Source organism: Sander lucioperca, chromosome 23 (assembly GCF_008315115.2).
Source record: "Sander lucioperca isolate FBNREF2018 chromosome 23, SLUC_FBN_1.2, whole genome shotgun sequence".
Taxonomy (NCBI): Eukaryota; Metazoa; Chordata; class Actinopteri; order Perciformes; family Percidae; genus Sander; species Sander lucioperca.
In genome coordinates, this window is record NC_050195.1 from 18,532,788 (window position 1) to 18,547,791 (window position 15,004).

Here is a 15,004-nt window from a genome sequence, read left to right on the forward strand (position 1 = left end):
GTCATTTTGTTGTTTGGTTGAATGACAAGTGAATAGCTCTCTCAGCCAGTAATGGGTTTATCCTCCATTTTTCTTTTGGCAGCATCACCATTTCATTTCCCAAGATGGGTTTATCTGGCCTGTCTGTCCAGGCCAAGATTGAAATTTTGTTAGCAAAGAGTGTGTGTGTGTGTGTGTGTGTGTGTGTGTTTGTGTGTGTGACGGTGTGCAAGTGCACATGAGGTTTGGGTTTTGCTCCTGGGAGGAAAATCAGGGATTGCCTGTGGTTATTAAGTGTGTGGGTGAGTTTTTATATATGTCTGTGTATATTTATTTATTTATGTATATATTCAATGAAGTAATAGATTCCAGTTGTAGATGTTGACATACAATTACAGTAAACAGCAATATGACAATCCAGTTTATTGATTTATATTGTGCCAAATGTTGTCAAACAGCAAATGACGTATTCATTTCTGTTTGTTAAGTTTGGCAAATTATTCTCATATATTTTATATTTCCTTGAGCCCCTGGTCCGTGCCCAGCTGTTGGGGTGTGGAATGTGAGGAACAACTCTGATATAAAATTTAACATGTAGGCCTATGTCTGTGTAACAGCCTTTAGCATGGAGATGTCTAATGGGCTCCTCTCTTTCTACTATCACCACCCTCTCTCTGCCTACTGCCCCTCTTTTTTATTTTTCTCCCCCTCCTCTATCCACCCCCACTTTCTCTTGCTCTTTCTCTCTCTCATTGCAGTGCCCTTGATGCCTCCTGCTCAGAGCCAGCCCAGACCTGCTGTGGGTCCTCAGAGGTTCCCTGTGAGTAGCAGCTGCTCCTTTCTCTCTCTTTTGCCTCACTTACTCTCCCTCTCCACACGGTTAGCGTCCCTTTTTGTAAGGGCAATATCATTACGGCAATTAGACTGCCGGCCCTGGCCAAATACTGTTAAAGCAAATCTGTAAACATTGATACGAGTCTGGCTGCACAACTGGAAATGCGTGATAGGGGCTTTAGGCAGTAGACTTTTCGAGGTCAAGGCTGCAGTGGCGGGACTTAGTTTGCAACTCTTCATGGATGGGCTGGGGTTCCAAATAGCCAGCTTGGTACATAATGGAATTGTGAAACCAGGATATACTGCCAGTTAAAATTCACTTTCCACAAGTTTGTGTCCCAAAGGCACAGAGACCTTTTTGAACGGTATTTGAATTAATGAAACATGCTGGCGGTTTGATGGGGCTGGGAAAGGCCTCTTGCCTTTTTCCACCATATATTCCGAAGGCTGAATTTCACGTCAGAGAATAGGGATCTTAAGTCAGTGATTTCCTGGAAGAAAAGGTCCTTTATTTCACTCACAAAGAACCCATCCAAGGGATGACGGAAATGCCTTTAAAGTAATTACTGTATTGAGGGAAATGGCGTGACAGCAGGTCAGCCAAAGTGCCTTAAGTTACTCAGTGCTTCTAGTAAATGATGCCTAGGCATCAGGTGGTGCTGGTACTGACTGACATCTTCCTGGAAAGTGCATTTTTTATGGATTTATGCAAATTAGCCATTGGAAAATAGCTGCATCTAATTGTGTTTATGTGAATTTACAACCGTGTTGTCAAATGAGCCAGGCTTTCACATAGTCAATCTTTGTCCAACTGTATTTTTACTAACCCCTTTTCCAACCTTCAATATCAGTATCGTGCAATTCCTCTTCCCTGAGGTCTGTGATTGTGCTAGATATAGATAGCACAGTAGCAGGGAGCTGTTTTGCCTCTTATCAGACAGTAGAAGGTGGGGTTGGAAGGGTTTGCAGACAACTGGCCGGGTGAATAGCATAGTGTTGGATTCCCCAGCTGTCAATCGCGTTTAGGCTGCTGTTGCCAAGGACACAATTTGAAATGCAGGTGACATACCAGCCGGCAACATTCCATTTACCACTGGGCACCTGATTACTCATGATTATCATACATTATCATCCCATCAAATTTAATTGTTAAAAGACTGGGAGAATGGGGGGTCATAGCCTCTAGTATTACTGCATACATTTTTTGCTGGTGAAGACTGGTTTTGAAATATTAATCTCAGCACCAATTAAAGGCATTAGAATTTTGAATCCGTTTAGATAATGACATTCAGTTAAACCACAAAATAAAGAGGCCACCAACCACACTATTTGGAAATGTTGTCAGTAAGGGCTGTAATTTCTAGTAGTAATCTTTTTGAAATCCTTTATTTCTTGTTGTACATGTTGATGATTAAATTCTTCCTTGATAATAATGTAGGTAATTGGTAGCAGTCACAGCCAAGGTTATTATAGTTTTGCATTTTTATTTCGTTTTTATTTTTATTTCATTTTGACTTTTTGTTTTCAAATTCAGTTTAGTTTTAGTTTTTTTTTTAGGGTTTGCTAGTTTAGTTTTTGAAAATGCTTAGTTTTAGCTTAGTTTTTATTAGTTTTAGTGTTAGTCATTTTTTGTAATATGGGTTATTTGTCAGGGGCAAGATTCAAAAAGGTCAGAAAAAGTATTGTGTAATAATAACAAAAACATCATACAATTTTAGAAATATGTATTCACAGTGTATTCAACAATAACACCAGTAGGCTACATAAAATGTACATATGATGAGCACAAATATGTAAACAGTCGCCGCAGTAAGTGCAAAATGTGTAAGTGACGTGTGCCATGAAAAAACCTAAATAGCCAATAGACGAAAGAAGACATACATGAACAGTGTTTTGAACTTTGGTCGAGTAAAGTGGCAAACTTTTTGAAGTCAGTCGACTCACACAGTTCTATAGACATCCCAGTATCAGTACACATATTAACCCACGCTTCCTCCCGCTTTTGGTGTTCCTGCATATTTACTAACCAGCAGCTATCGGGTCGCCTGTGAAAGCCCGCCTGTAGTGTTCTCTGTCCTACGGTTGTCTCCGTCATGCTGCCTGGCCCTGTACCCATACATCCATGCCCTGTACCCGGGTTAGCTTCTATTTCGGGGAAAGGGGGCTTTGTGTTCTCCTTTACCTTGTTAAGGTAAGCTAGGTTAGCCTCCTTGTGCGCGCTTCTCAAATGTACTTTCAAAGTTGTGGGATTTTTCCCTTTTAATAAATTGTCCACATATTTTCCCACCTTCCACTGCAAGGCACTTGCGTTTATCTGACAGTCATAATCAAATAGGACTCTGCCGCTTTCTTCCGCTTTCGGTACCGCCATGATGCCAGGCGAGGGGCATGGACTATGTTGTGTTCAATTTGACATGGGATGTCGGAATTTCTGGGTTCCCACTCGGAAACTATATATGTCTATGGCATATATTGTATAAAACAGGTCTGTTGTCGGAAATGTCAACTCTGAAAGATATAACGTTATTTGCTCTATGAAAGACGTTGACAAAGACGAAAACTAAGGACATTTATTACTTGATCATTTTATTTTAGTTAGTTTTGCAAACAGACATTACAGTTTTAGTTATGTTTTTTTTTGTATTGTTGTTTTTTCCCACCTAGTTTTCGTTATTTCGTTCGTTTTTGTTAAGGATTATAACCTTGGTAACAGCTCCTTAACTCGCTTGTGAACATTACCATATCCCGAAAACAAAGAATATCTGAAATTTCTATTCTTTATTAAATACTTTGACATTTGCCCCCTCTCCACTATATTTGTCTTGGTTATCCCCTCACTGCTGAGAACTGTTGTAGCAGCAGTTACATATTGAGTGCCCACAGCCTGTTTATCAAGGATTAGCTTTGAGCTTTGTTATTTAAGAGGTATTATATGTACACTGGAGTCCTCATTGTGCAAACCTGCCTGTCTGACCTTTTAAAACAGTATGAGTGCACCCTCATTGTGATCCCCTGTCTTTGTAAGCCCCTTTGATTAACTTTCTGTTAAGCAAGTTTTTGGGACTCTGGCCTTCTAGCTTTCTAACACCTCTTCTCTCTAAATACCGTTATGCAGCAGTGGTATAAAGATGGATTAAGCCTTGATAGCATCTTAAGTAATTTACAATAGGCTTGGAGGAGGCAAGCAGCCCATTTGTGGAAGTGCCATGTGTTGAATAGCAGGTTAATTTTTCAACAGAGACGGCTATTTGAAAGAATAAAGGAGACGGTTATGAGGGGGATTCGAATTCCAAGGAGGGATTAAAGGGTTGTTATCTAGTTTTCCTTGGAAGATAGATGGGGAGTAAAGTGTATGCAATGAGTAGAAAGCTGTCAAACATACGAAGCAGTTGAAACAAAGGTGAGGGCAGTTACCCCTCCTGAAATACCCTTTTCTTGTTAAAGACAGGCTTTTAGAAGGTTTATCAACAAAGCTCCAAGTAGCATTAATGCAGGTTTGCTCACACATTCAAGTCGAAGGGTTAATATTGGCATGCATATTGATGTTTACAACTCAAGATTCTGCTTTTTTTTTAATGACCCTAGCCTTTCAATTACAAGCACTCCCTGCCAGCTGCAATACTTCACAACAAATTCCCATTTTTCATTAGTTTAATTTGTTTGTGATTATTGAATTCCCAGTATGGCCTATAATTCATGAGTTTTGTGTTTTCCCAGGGACCAGGAGACTTCCAGCAGCACATGTCTGGTAATTTTGGTCAGCCCCAGCGGCCCCCTCATCACATGGAGCCCTTTAGGAACCAGCCACCTCAAGGCCCCCAAGACAGAGAGCCCCTCTTTATGGGAGGTGAGTGCCACACCCACCTTGGACGAGGGTTACAAAGCTCTCTTGACATATTTAATCCTATTCAACATCACCTCTGGCAGTATACCTACAGGGTATGCTGCTAGCTTTCTGGTGCTGCTCTATCAGCAGCACTCATGTTAAATGCATGTGTATACCTGTGTATATATACATCTGAATGAGCCTTGGAAACTGCATTAAACAACTATATTTCCGATTTTCCATTCACAGTGTTAATGCAGAATTAAATACAACCCACTTTGTTGTTTACCTTTTCACCTTGATAGAGTTGTCTGTTTTCGTTTCCCTTTGCCATAACACTATACATCTAGAGAGGGATTTACTGATGCATTGAAATTGGCTCACAAGGCAAAAACTGACATCTATGTTGTGTGGTTGTTTGGTCTTCCTCGTGTGGGCACAGAGCGCACAGAGTCAACACGGTTTCCAGGGCAGCACATGTTTGATCACCAGGGCCCCAGTCCTCTGATGAACAGCAGCCACAACATCCACCAGCAGCAGCAGCAGCAGCAGCAGCTGCCCGGCCAGGGCCACATGGGCTTTGGCCCACCCGGACCACCCTTTAACCAGCCAGGCCAGGGTCCGCTAGGACTTTTTCCAAGAGAACCCCCAAGGCCCAACCTCCCTCCGCACCAAGGTCATCAGGGGATGGTCGGCTTGAATCAACAAGGTGGCCCCCCCAACCAGCCCAGACCCTTCATGGACCCTCGTCAGCCTTTTGGCCAGCAGGGGAACCTTTTCCCCCCTCCACAAGTCCAGTTTGGGATGCAGGTACGACTAAGAGTAAGTGATTTTAAGAACCTGCTGATTTTTGTGTATTTGTGTCTGTGTGTTGTGCAACAATTTTGTGCTGTTTCTTTAGTTCCTCCCCAATTGTTTCTTGAATTTGCTTGCTAAATATGGTAATTTGATCTGAATATCATGATGTTTTTTGTAGCAGCCTGTCTTACCTGTGACAATTCTTGTGAAGGAGCCTGGCGAACAATTCACATGCTTGGTCTGCCATGAATGTATGAATTTTTGTCGGTTTTGCTCTGGATTATTAAAACTGCTGTGGCCTAAGCAATGACTAGACAAGAGTACTGTACACAGATAAACTAGACTAGTTATCATATTCACTGTTACTGAAGCGTTAAGGAAAAAGACGGATGTCTGTTTGGTACCTCAGCATTTTGTCAAGAGGCATAGACAAGAGCTCCCTCTAGTGATTGAATCACTATTGTTGTACTACTAGGTAGATACTTTAGGATACCAGTTAGAGGTTAATTATATGCAGGAAATTGCCTTATGGTTAGTGGTTGTTTTTGTCTGTCCAATGTTATCCCTATGGAATGTCTTTGTAAACAACCCATGGAACTTGTAATATTATTTTACCGTCGTATTTATTCTGTTGATTTGATATTGTGTGTAATTTTAGTTTTGACGTTTTTTCTCTTTTCTTTTTTTTCAGTATTTTAGTTTGTTTCTATTTTAATTGGATTATGCATTGGAGAGTGCCCAGATTAAGCCCCTCTGAGGGTTTTTTGCATCTCCATCACATCTTTTATTGATTATGTGTATATTAATCTGTAGTATTTGTATATGTGTAAACCAATAAACTAAACTATTTAATGTTGAGAGTAGCATTCATAAGCAGCTATACTATTGCTATTGTAAAAAAATGAAATAAAAATGACGTACTTTTAGCATCATATGTAATACTAACCTCTGATTTTGCGGGTTTACTCATGTCTCCTTTCTCTGATATTTCAGGGCTTAATGCACGGCCCTCCTGTCTCCCAGCTTCAGCATCACGACCCCTTGCCATCCCATCAGCCCATGCACCAGCAGCAGCAACATCATAGGCAGGAGTTACCCCATCATCAGCAGCAACATCTAAATGTCAATGAGCCCCGCCCCATGATGCACCATGGCCAGAATCTCTTCCATCAACAGCATGCTCATGGTAGCCCCAGGCAGATGACTCCCCGCCCTCAGAACTCCCAACAGCGCAACATGTCCAACAGGCAGAGGATGGTGAGAGATTAACATATCAGCTCATCTATTTTCTGCTCAAAGTGAAGAAAAGCAGTAGAATAGGGTCATTTTAATTACTTTCTTTCTTTCCTCAAAAAACACAAGTAGCATGTGAAAAATGGATAACCCTAAATGCAAATATTAATATCACATTGATTGTAAATCCAACATGAAATGTTTATGTTTTGCCCTTTCTTCAGAACGCACCCGTCTCCAAACAAATGCAGCAGCGCAACAGCAACCTCCGGGAGCTCCCTGTAGCACCTGGCAACACAAACATGAACAGTGCCCGCCCCGCTGCCAACGTTAGGGCTGTTGCCAAGGCAACACAGGGGGTGCGTCCTGGGCAGAACACTCAGCTGCTACCTGGTGGTGGCAGAGGAAGAGGCCAAGTTGCTGACAAGATCGAATCACAGCCTGGGGGAGCAGGCAGGACAGTGGTTCGCAAGGAAATCCCAAGCACACTGTCCAGCACGGCACCACAGGTCAGCTTTTTAGCACTTACGTGGAAAAAAGGAAGGGGAAAAATGTCATAATGGCACAATTGACAAATTAATGTGTACTACTTTTTTATGCATATCCTTTTGAAATGGTAGTGTAAACTGTGAGTATTTGTTACCTGCTAAATTCCCAGTTACACAGAAATTGTAAGCTTGGCCAAGCTTATTAGTTTGCTGAGAAGTACCCCAATTTATTAAAAGCCCAGTCATAAGGTTGTTAATGACAGCAGTCTCACTCAATTGGAAAGACCAGATCAATACTATTGTATTTTTCTCTTGGGTTTTGCCTTTGATTACATCTGAGTGCCAGGCCAAGTAATATGTTCAAATAGGACACAGTGGCTCACGGCTCCCCTTCCAGTAATTGGAGACAGGTTGTCATATTGTCAGTTTGTGTGTTGTGCCACAGGACCGTGATGAGGATGAGGAGACACGGCAGTACCGTTTGAAGATTGAAGAACAGAAGCGTCTGAGAGAAGAGATTCTGAAGAGAAAGGAGATGCGACGGCAGATGCAGGCTGGAGTTAGAAAGAAGGAGCTGCTGGACAGGCTCAATGCCCAGACTCCTAGCCAAGGCCCAGCTCCTTTACAGATTCAACCCTCACAACAAAATCAACAAATGCCACACCCTGTACTACAACAACAACAGCAGCAGCAACAACAACAGCAACAGCAGCAACATCTACTACAGCCACAACAGCAAAGACAGTTGCCTCAGAGAACACAATCATTAAATCAATCATTTAAGAATTCTAACCAAGCCACCCCCATCCCGCCCAACGGCACTCCTCAGATCCCTACACCACGTCCCAATGTCAAGACACGCCTGCAGATGGTAAAAGGTAGTGCCCAGCAGCAACAGACCCCTGGGCCTGTTCCAGACCAGCAATGGAAACCGCCTCAACAAAATCAGCAGCAGCTGCAACAACAGCGAAGAAACAGTGCTGTGCAGAACATTAACATGCCTGGTGTTCAGATCCAGGCCAATCAGGTCCCCCAAAAGATAATACCTGTAACTCCCTCTGTGGGCCCTGGCCAGGCTCAGGCTCCAACTCAAGGACCTATACCTGGGACTAAAAGAACTGTGATGCAGCGGGCCAAGAATTCTGGTTTTGAAGACCAGCAGGTGCCACCAAAAGTCAGAGTCGTCAAACTTTCAGGAGCGGTGAGCACTCTTTCTTCTGTGTTTTGGTCCGACATTTATTTAATTCTCTTCAACAGATTTTACCCACAGGGAAACGACAGTGTTGAAATGAAATGCCACTGATTGGCCTCACACTGTCTATTTTGTAATCTAAAATATATCTAACCTATGGGAATGACAAGGTGATGGGGGTGTCATTTTGGTAAAATTGATCTGTTAAGAGTTTCCTCTCTAAAGCTTTGGAAACTGGTATTTAAGACACAATGCCTTTAGAACACATTTTACCTTTAGAACACAGAAAGGCAGTAGGCATTAAAGAGAGCAGTATGACATTTATCTGTAGAGTTGGGGACACCTCATCACTGCTCTTAAAGGTTGATATCCTCTTTTAAGGGCAGACGAGTATTCTTTGAAAGATAGAGGCCTTAGAGAGGGTAAAACAAGAATGACAGTAACAACAACTAGTCCAGAATTACCACTGCTGGCTATTTTATACTCACTTGATAAGTTACTGCTGTGGCCTTAATTACACATTAATCTTATTGAAAAACCACAAAGGCATGCATGTTAAACATTCACACTTGTCACTGATGAGACATGTTGGTGGAATGTGATAGTATTTGAAATAAGCTGCTTTCCGACTCCATCCCAGAGGATCAAGCAACAGAGCCAAAATCACAGGCTGGCTGCAGATAAAGATAACTGGGTGTCAGTGCGTTAATGGAAACCTGCGCAGAGCTATCTGATGTACCGCATCTTGGAGAAAAAAGGGGTGTAGGATGTGAGGTGGAGAAAGAGAGATGGAAACAGAAAGAAACAGCTAAGGCCTATAGCCATAGTGAAAAGAAGATTGTCTAGATGCTCCCTCTTCCACATTGTTCTGCTGTCATCAACGGGCACTTGACAATGTTATCTCCTCCCTCTTTTTTTTTCTTTTTCTTGCTCTCTCTCTCTTCCTCGCTGTCATCCCTCGGTTGCTTTTTTCCATCAACCCCTTGTAATTAATCTTTCTTGGTTGAACGGGGGGGAAACATAATACCTGTGTAAGAAAGTTGCCACTTTTGAGGATTTGTATGGCTTAGGCACACAGATAAGAGGCAAATTATATTTTCATCAGGGATAATACAAAGCAGTGCAAGACACAAAAGCTGGGGAGGAGGGGTATAAGGGGAATCGGGTACAAATCGAGCCTCTGTCGTTCCAGTGTAATGCAGCTTAGCATTTGATGGGTGCAATCAGAAGCTGTGATTTCTATAGGAGGGATTAATCCATTTACTCTCAACTGGGGACAGGTCAGAGATATCGCCTCTTTTCTTCCCCTGTATTGATCTGTCACATCTCTCCGCAGAGTCGGGGAAGAGACGACCTTCAATTCTTCCCCGCATGTCAACAGAGTTGAGCTGTGACTTTATTTGATAATGAGCACATCACCTTGTTGGGTTGATCTTTATTCCCCACAGCATGTCTGATAGGGATCCAGCGCCAATGCTGGCCCTTTTTCTCTTTGCTTTGTAGATATGGCCTTGCATTTCTCCCTTTTGTCCATAAACACTTTGCCTAAATGCTTAATGTGAATAGAAGTTTGTGATGTCTGCAGATAGATGGAGATAAATGCTGGAATTTTGTGTGAGGTGCTAAATTAGTGGTCTCCTCCATCATCCCCATCCAGAGTGGAAAGGGGCCAGTGGCAGCCGGCAGCCCATTGCAGCAACAAGGCACCTGGTCGGCAACCCCGCTCAACCAGGCCGTGCAAAGAAAGGTTACCATGACAGCGCAGCAGCAACAGGGACCAGGCGGAACACCACAGGCTGGCCGAGGGGTTATGGGCAACCAACAGCAAAACAGGGTATGTCATAAATGAGCACACACCTTGTCTGTGCTGTGGACACCAGCAGCCATTTCACCTAAGATGTATATATATATATATATATATTATTATTATTATATATATTAATAGTGCAGAATGTGGGGTAATGGCAGTTCTGAAAAAAAAGAAGCTAAAATATCTCCTGTAACGTTGTCCTATGCCACTGGCGCTACCCTGGTTTTCAGTAGACATAGCAATCGAGCAGTAGTGGTAATAAGACAGGACGGTATGCCAGGTGCAGGAGTATTGACAAGCTGAAAGCAGTGTAACGCGGGGGGCTACACAAGGTCCCCTAGCCTCTCTGCACGCCTGTCACCACCAGACTGCTGTCACAGTTACCATATTCACTTATGCTGACACGGTAAGGCAGTCACCATAACGCTTGCATGGCTCTTCTCCCTTTATGCTCCCCCAACGCAAACGCGCATGCACACACACACACACACACACACACACACACACACACACACACACTCTCACACTCACACTCTACCTCCTCTCCTCTCTTTTGGGGTCTCTCCCTCCTCTTCCTCTGCAGCTGAAGAAACATACCTCTCACTCTCAAGCATAAATGAAGATATGCCATGCCACAAGCATCATGCTCTGACGTTGATGTTCTATGTAGAACTATGATATCTCAATCATGTGAAAGCTTGGTGTGTCTGAGAGGTGCAAGAGGAAAACATAGCGTTTTTAAATTTTCCTTTGTGCTGAGAAACAGTATAGCTCCTCTCCACACGGTTGAATGCGAGATTAAAACATCAAGCATGCCAGTGAAAGCTTTAGTCTGTGTTTTCGCCCACCATCTTTCTCTTAACCTTTCCCCGATTACTTTGACCACATTTGGGCAATTTTTCTCACACCTGGTGTCGGTGTAGGTTGTCGTTTCGGGCCGGGGCCGAGGTAGAGGGGGTGGTCAGATGGGTCGAGGTCGTCCGATGTCCACCAGACAGAGCCAAAGAGGAGCAGAGGGCGAACGCTGCACTGTGTCCATAAAGGGCCTCTCCTCATCCACAACTGACGTTCAACTGCAGAATCTTCTCATGTCCATCGGCCCCATAGAGGTAGGTACCGAAGCTTGATACTTAAGTGTGCATTTTTATTGTATTCAAGTACCTTTTCTTATGACTTTATATGCTTGTAAAGTGTCCAGTTTGTATAAAGAGTAACAGCCTTTATATGTACCTCATGATGAAAACTTAAAATATAGATATGTACTTGCACCAACCAGAGGGGCAGTAATGACATTTTCGTAGTGTGATCCCATAGCGCCCTCTGTTGTAGTGATAAGGTAGGTAGAGAAAGGGAATGAATAAATTTCCTGATGCCACCCCCACTCCCTCTTGTGGATAAGAGGAGAATATAGTTGTATCCGATCAACCTTTTTCACAGCAGACATTTTGACTTGTCACAGTAGGAAAAGCACAGGTGTAAATAATGAAATGAATGATGGCTGAATTCCATTTACCTGCTTTGATTTCAAGTTCCTGGTATCATGCATGCTTGCTCATTGTCACTCACTGAAACACTTAAATAGAACAGAGCCATTGTTAGTTATTAGTAACACCTGTGCTTTTCCTACTATGACAAGTCAAAATGTCTGCTGTGAGAGAGTCCTATTTGTATTTTACTGTTTGTTTATTGCAGATGTTCAAAATGATGCCCCAGCAGAGAAAAGCAATCGCCACATTTTCCAGTCCCCAGCATGCAGCGAGTTTTCAAATGAGCTTCCATAGGTAATCAATATTCCTCCCTCTTTTCATCATCTTTATTGAAATACCAATTAAATGATTACATTCTGTGGTTGGTAGCCTTTGCATTTTGCCTATGTGCTGGTCATGGAATTTAGCTGCTGTACACATTGTACCCAGCACAACATAAGTGTTCATTAGTATCTTTACCCCAGAGACAATGGCTCAAACATTATCACAATTACTACACAGGCACATGATTGATTTGTCCCACATTGATGTGTCGCTGATTGATGGATGAGGAGCACAATAGAGCCAGCGAGTCCTGTTACAAGAAGTCGCTTTCTCCCAACGTGGGAGCCTCTCATGCACAACTCCAACCTGGCATAGGAATATTTCTTCAGCCCTTTGTGGTTACACACCAACGTCTCTGTACAGAACCATCATTCATCTCCTAATCAACTTGGAACAGTGAACTTAAAGACCTTAGCTGCGAGCATGCTATTGTATGACTTTGTTTACCACTTGTCTATTGGTGTGTAAAATGGCACTGGAGAGACACTGGACACTTAAATCTACTTTAATGTAGTTTGTGAAAAATGTTTTGTGCATCTTACATGGACACTAAGTAGAATTTATCATGGGATAATGGTTGCTCCCCTCCTCAGTTAGACTAATTATTAAAACCAAACAAACACTTTAACTTTGTAATTGAGATACGACCACTTCACAGTAGTTTTTTATTATTTGCGGCTCACTGATTGGTTCGGATGCAGGAAATTGTTGTGGCAGGCTGTGGCTAGCAGTATTTCTCCCCCTCTATAGATGGCAGTATTTCATCACTAATAGTGCTTCATTTTTCCAACTCAAGCCAGCTTTCAGGTAGTGAGGAGTCTCCAAGATGTTTTTGGTTGAATGGCACTCCCTAGTGGAGAACTTGCATACAGGCACAGAAGTGAAAGATTTAACATTAGACACATAGTAGTGGCTGGAACCAAATTGGCACTGGATGTAAAATGAATACTGGTTTTCTAAATTCCCAATGGTTTTAGGAATTGTAAATGTTGTGACTTTGGGGTAGACTTTGTGGTGCTTTTCAGTTTCAGTGCTGCTTCTGGGAAAGATTGTTCAGATCATCTCTAGTTTAGGTTAGTCAATTTGGTCAGTTGGCATTGCTCCTTGTTCTAAACTTAATGAGATATTTTAACTGGATTTTTAATCCATTTTGGAATAACCGATGCATTTTGGATGTATATTTTAGTTGTATGTCTGATTATGGATTAGTTAGATTTAGGTTTATAGTCTGTGTTGAGTGGTCTTTGAGGAAATGTGTATGTAAGTGTTTTTTGTTGAGTTTTTTTTTTTTTTTTATAATTACAAATGTTTATTGTTTGGGAGATGTATTAGTCATTAATTTTGCAGACAGGATTGCTTACAATTCTCCTCAGGATACATTTCTGTACATTAGGCTTCCTCCTTTTGCCTATAATTGTTCAGAATCTGCGTGACTATCAGATTGATCATTTGGTTATCACTGAGCTGCATGGTTTACCTAGAATAGCACTTTGAACAGTTTTTCTTCACGTTGAGTTGATAACATAGATGTTTGGCAGTAGATCAGAAAACTAAAACAAATTCACTGTATTACTTTGCCCCATAAATTGAATTCCCCTTATTATAATAAATCATATTGATATTGTACTCCTACATAAAGATAATTTTTTTCATGAGAAATTCTAAGTAACACTTGTACAATCTCTCATACTTATTAATTTTCTCTGAGCATGTGCCCTTGTTTGGGGAGTGCTACCACATCACTGAAATTCTTAAATTTTCTAAATACTAGTTTCTGTCTCCCAGTTAGATTTCATGAGATATCACTACATTTAGCAAGTTAGGCTCATTTACGTTTTTTCACAATTCCACGATTTCTTTCTTCATCACACAACATTTTTGTCCGTTCCGGGTTTAAAGTTTGTTAAACAAAAACAGTTCTTTTAAATCTTAAGACGTTGTTACCCATGTTAATGTGACAAAGAAAGCCGAGGGGGCAACCATTATCTATGTAGTGATCATGTGCATAAGTAGACCAGAACTTTCTCTCAATATTTATCCTGTTGAATTTTTTTTTTTAGTTATTCTTTACTTATGTTGTATCAAGTTAAGCATTTTTATATGTAAGGATATGCTAATGTGTCCAGACATAAATCATTTTACTAGTGTTATGTTTCTAATTTAGAGCCAAAATGAAGAATGACTGGACCACAATTCTGTTTATAAGACATTTGACAACAAGTTTAAAGTAAAATAAAAACATGGCCAATATACCGTGAACATGCAGGTATGTGAAGCCGGTTAAACTTTAGCCCAAAGATGTGTGGTTGTGTGTGATGTCCATGTGTCTGGTGCCTTTACGAATAATAATCTTTCTTATATGTGCTGCTTTTTATTAATTTATACTTTTACGTATCTTGTAAGTTCTTGGTTATTCATCTTACAACTTATCACATATACTTTATAAAACTTTTTCAACACCTTGTATGGCAAGAAATACTACCTCATATAGATTTAGGGGGATGCCACTGAATTTTGGCATTGAAATTATTTGCTTCATAGCCAGAAACACAATAATTTTTGTCCTACCCATTTAACTGTGATGTCATACTAATGTTCAGCTCCCTACAGCCCTGACATGCTAGAGGTAACGCAATAGGCAAGGTAAATGTAGCCACACTTTAAACTTTCACTGGATTTGATTTATTCAAAGATAATTTGGAGGGTTAACATTTAAATATGCAGTCTTCAAATTACTGTTAGTAAATCAACTCATGGCTGTGCATCTGGATGACATCACAGGTTAAGTTCATGGTTCTGTGGTTTTAAGACTTCAGAAAGAGTTGTTCATGTTCACAAGTACCTTTTGGCCTCTGTCCTTGACTGCATTTGCGAATCAAATTGATATATTTAGTGGTATTTCCCTTAAATTAGCCATTACTTGAAAAAAATCAAAATCCACAAAAAATAAGCTGCACATTCGTGATTCTTGCCAGTAAAGGTCACTAGATTCACAACATGCTTGAAGTATTTGAAGTATCGGGACAAATGGGG

General features: G+C 41.3%; 1 protein-coding gene across 6 annotated transcripts in view; it reads left to right on the forward strand.

The window, feature by feature from the left end:
- Nucleotides 1–14,913, forward strand: part of rbm33a (RNA binding motif protein 33a) — a 32,581-nt gene extending 17,668 nt beyond the window's left edge. For 4 of the 6 annotated variants that reach the window (XM_031292945.2, XM_035997983.1, XM_035997985.1 and 1 more), the window contains exons 10-19: nucleotides 738–799; nucleotides 4,531–4,660; nucleotides 5,082–5,461; nucleotides 6,431–6,694; nucleotides 6,895–7,179; nucleotides 7,604–8,359; nucleotides 10,008–10,184; nucleotides 11,084–11,269; nucleotides 11,853–11,941; nucleotides 12,149–14,913. In XM_031292945.2, coding sequence (XP_031148805.1) covers nucleotides 738–799; nucleotides 4,531–4,660; nucleotides 5,082–5,461; nucleotides 6,431–6,694; nucleotides 6,895–7,179; nucleotides 7,604–8,359; nucleotides 10,008–10,184; nucleotides 11,084–11,269; nucleotides 11,853–11,941; nucleotides 12,149–12,197 — 2,378 coding nt within the window. In that variant the 3' untranslated portion in view covers nucleotides 12,198–14,913. Of the gene's footprint in view, nucleotides 1–737; nucleotides 800–4,530; nucleotides 4,661–5,081; nucleotides 5,462–6,430; nucleotides 6,695–6,894; nucleotides 7,180–7,603; nucleotides 8,360–10,007; nucleotides 10,185–10,743; nucleotides 11,050–11,083; nucleotides 11,270–11,852; nucleotides 11,942–12,148 lie in introns of those variants that run through there. The other 2 variants (XM_035997984.1, XM_035997987.1) reach the window with 2 other exon arrangements.
- Nucleotides 14,914–15,004: the final 91 nt, after the last annotated feature.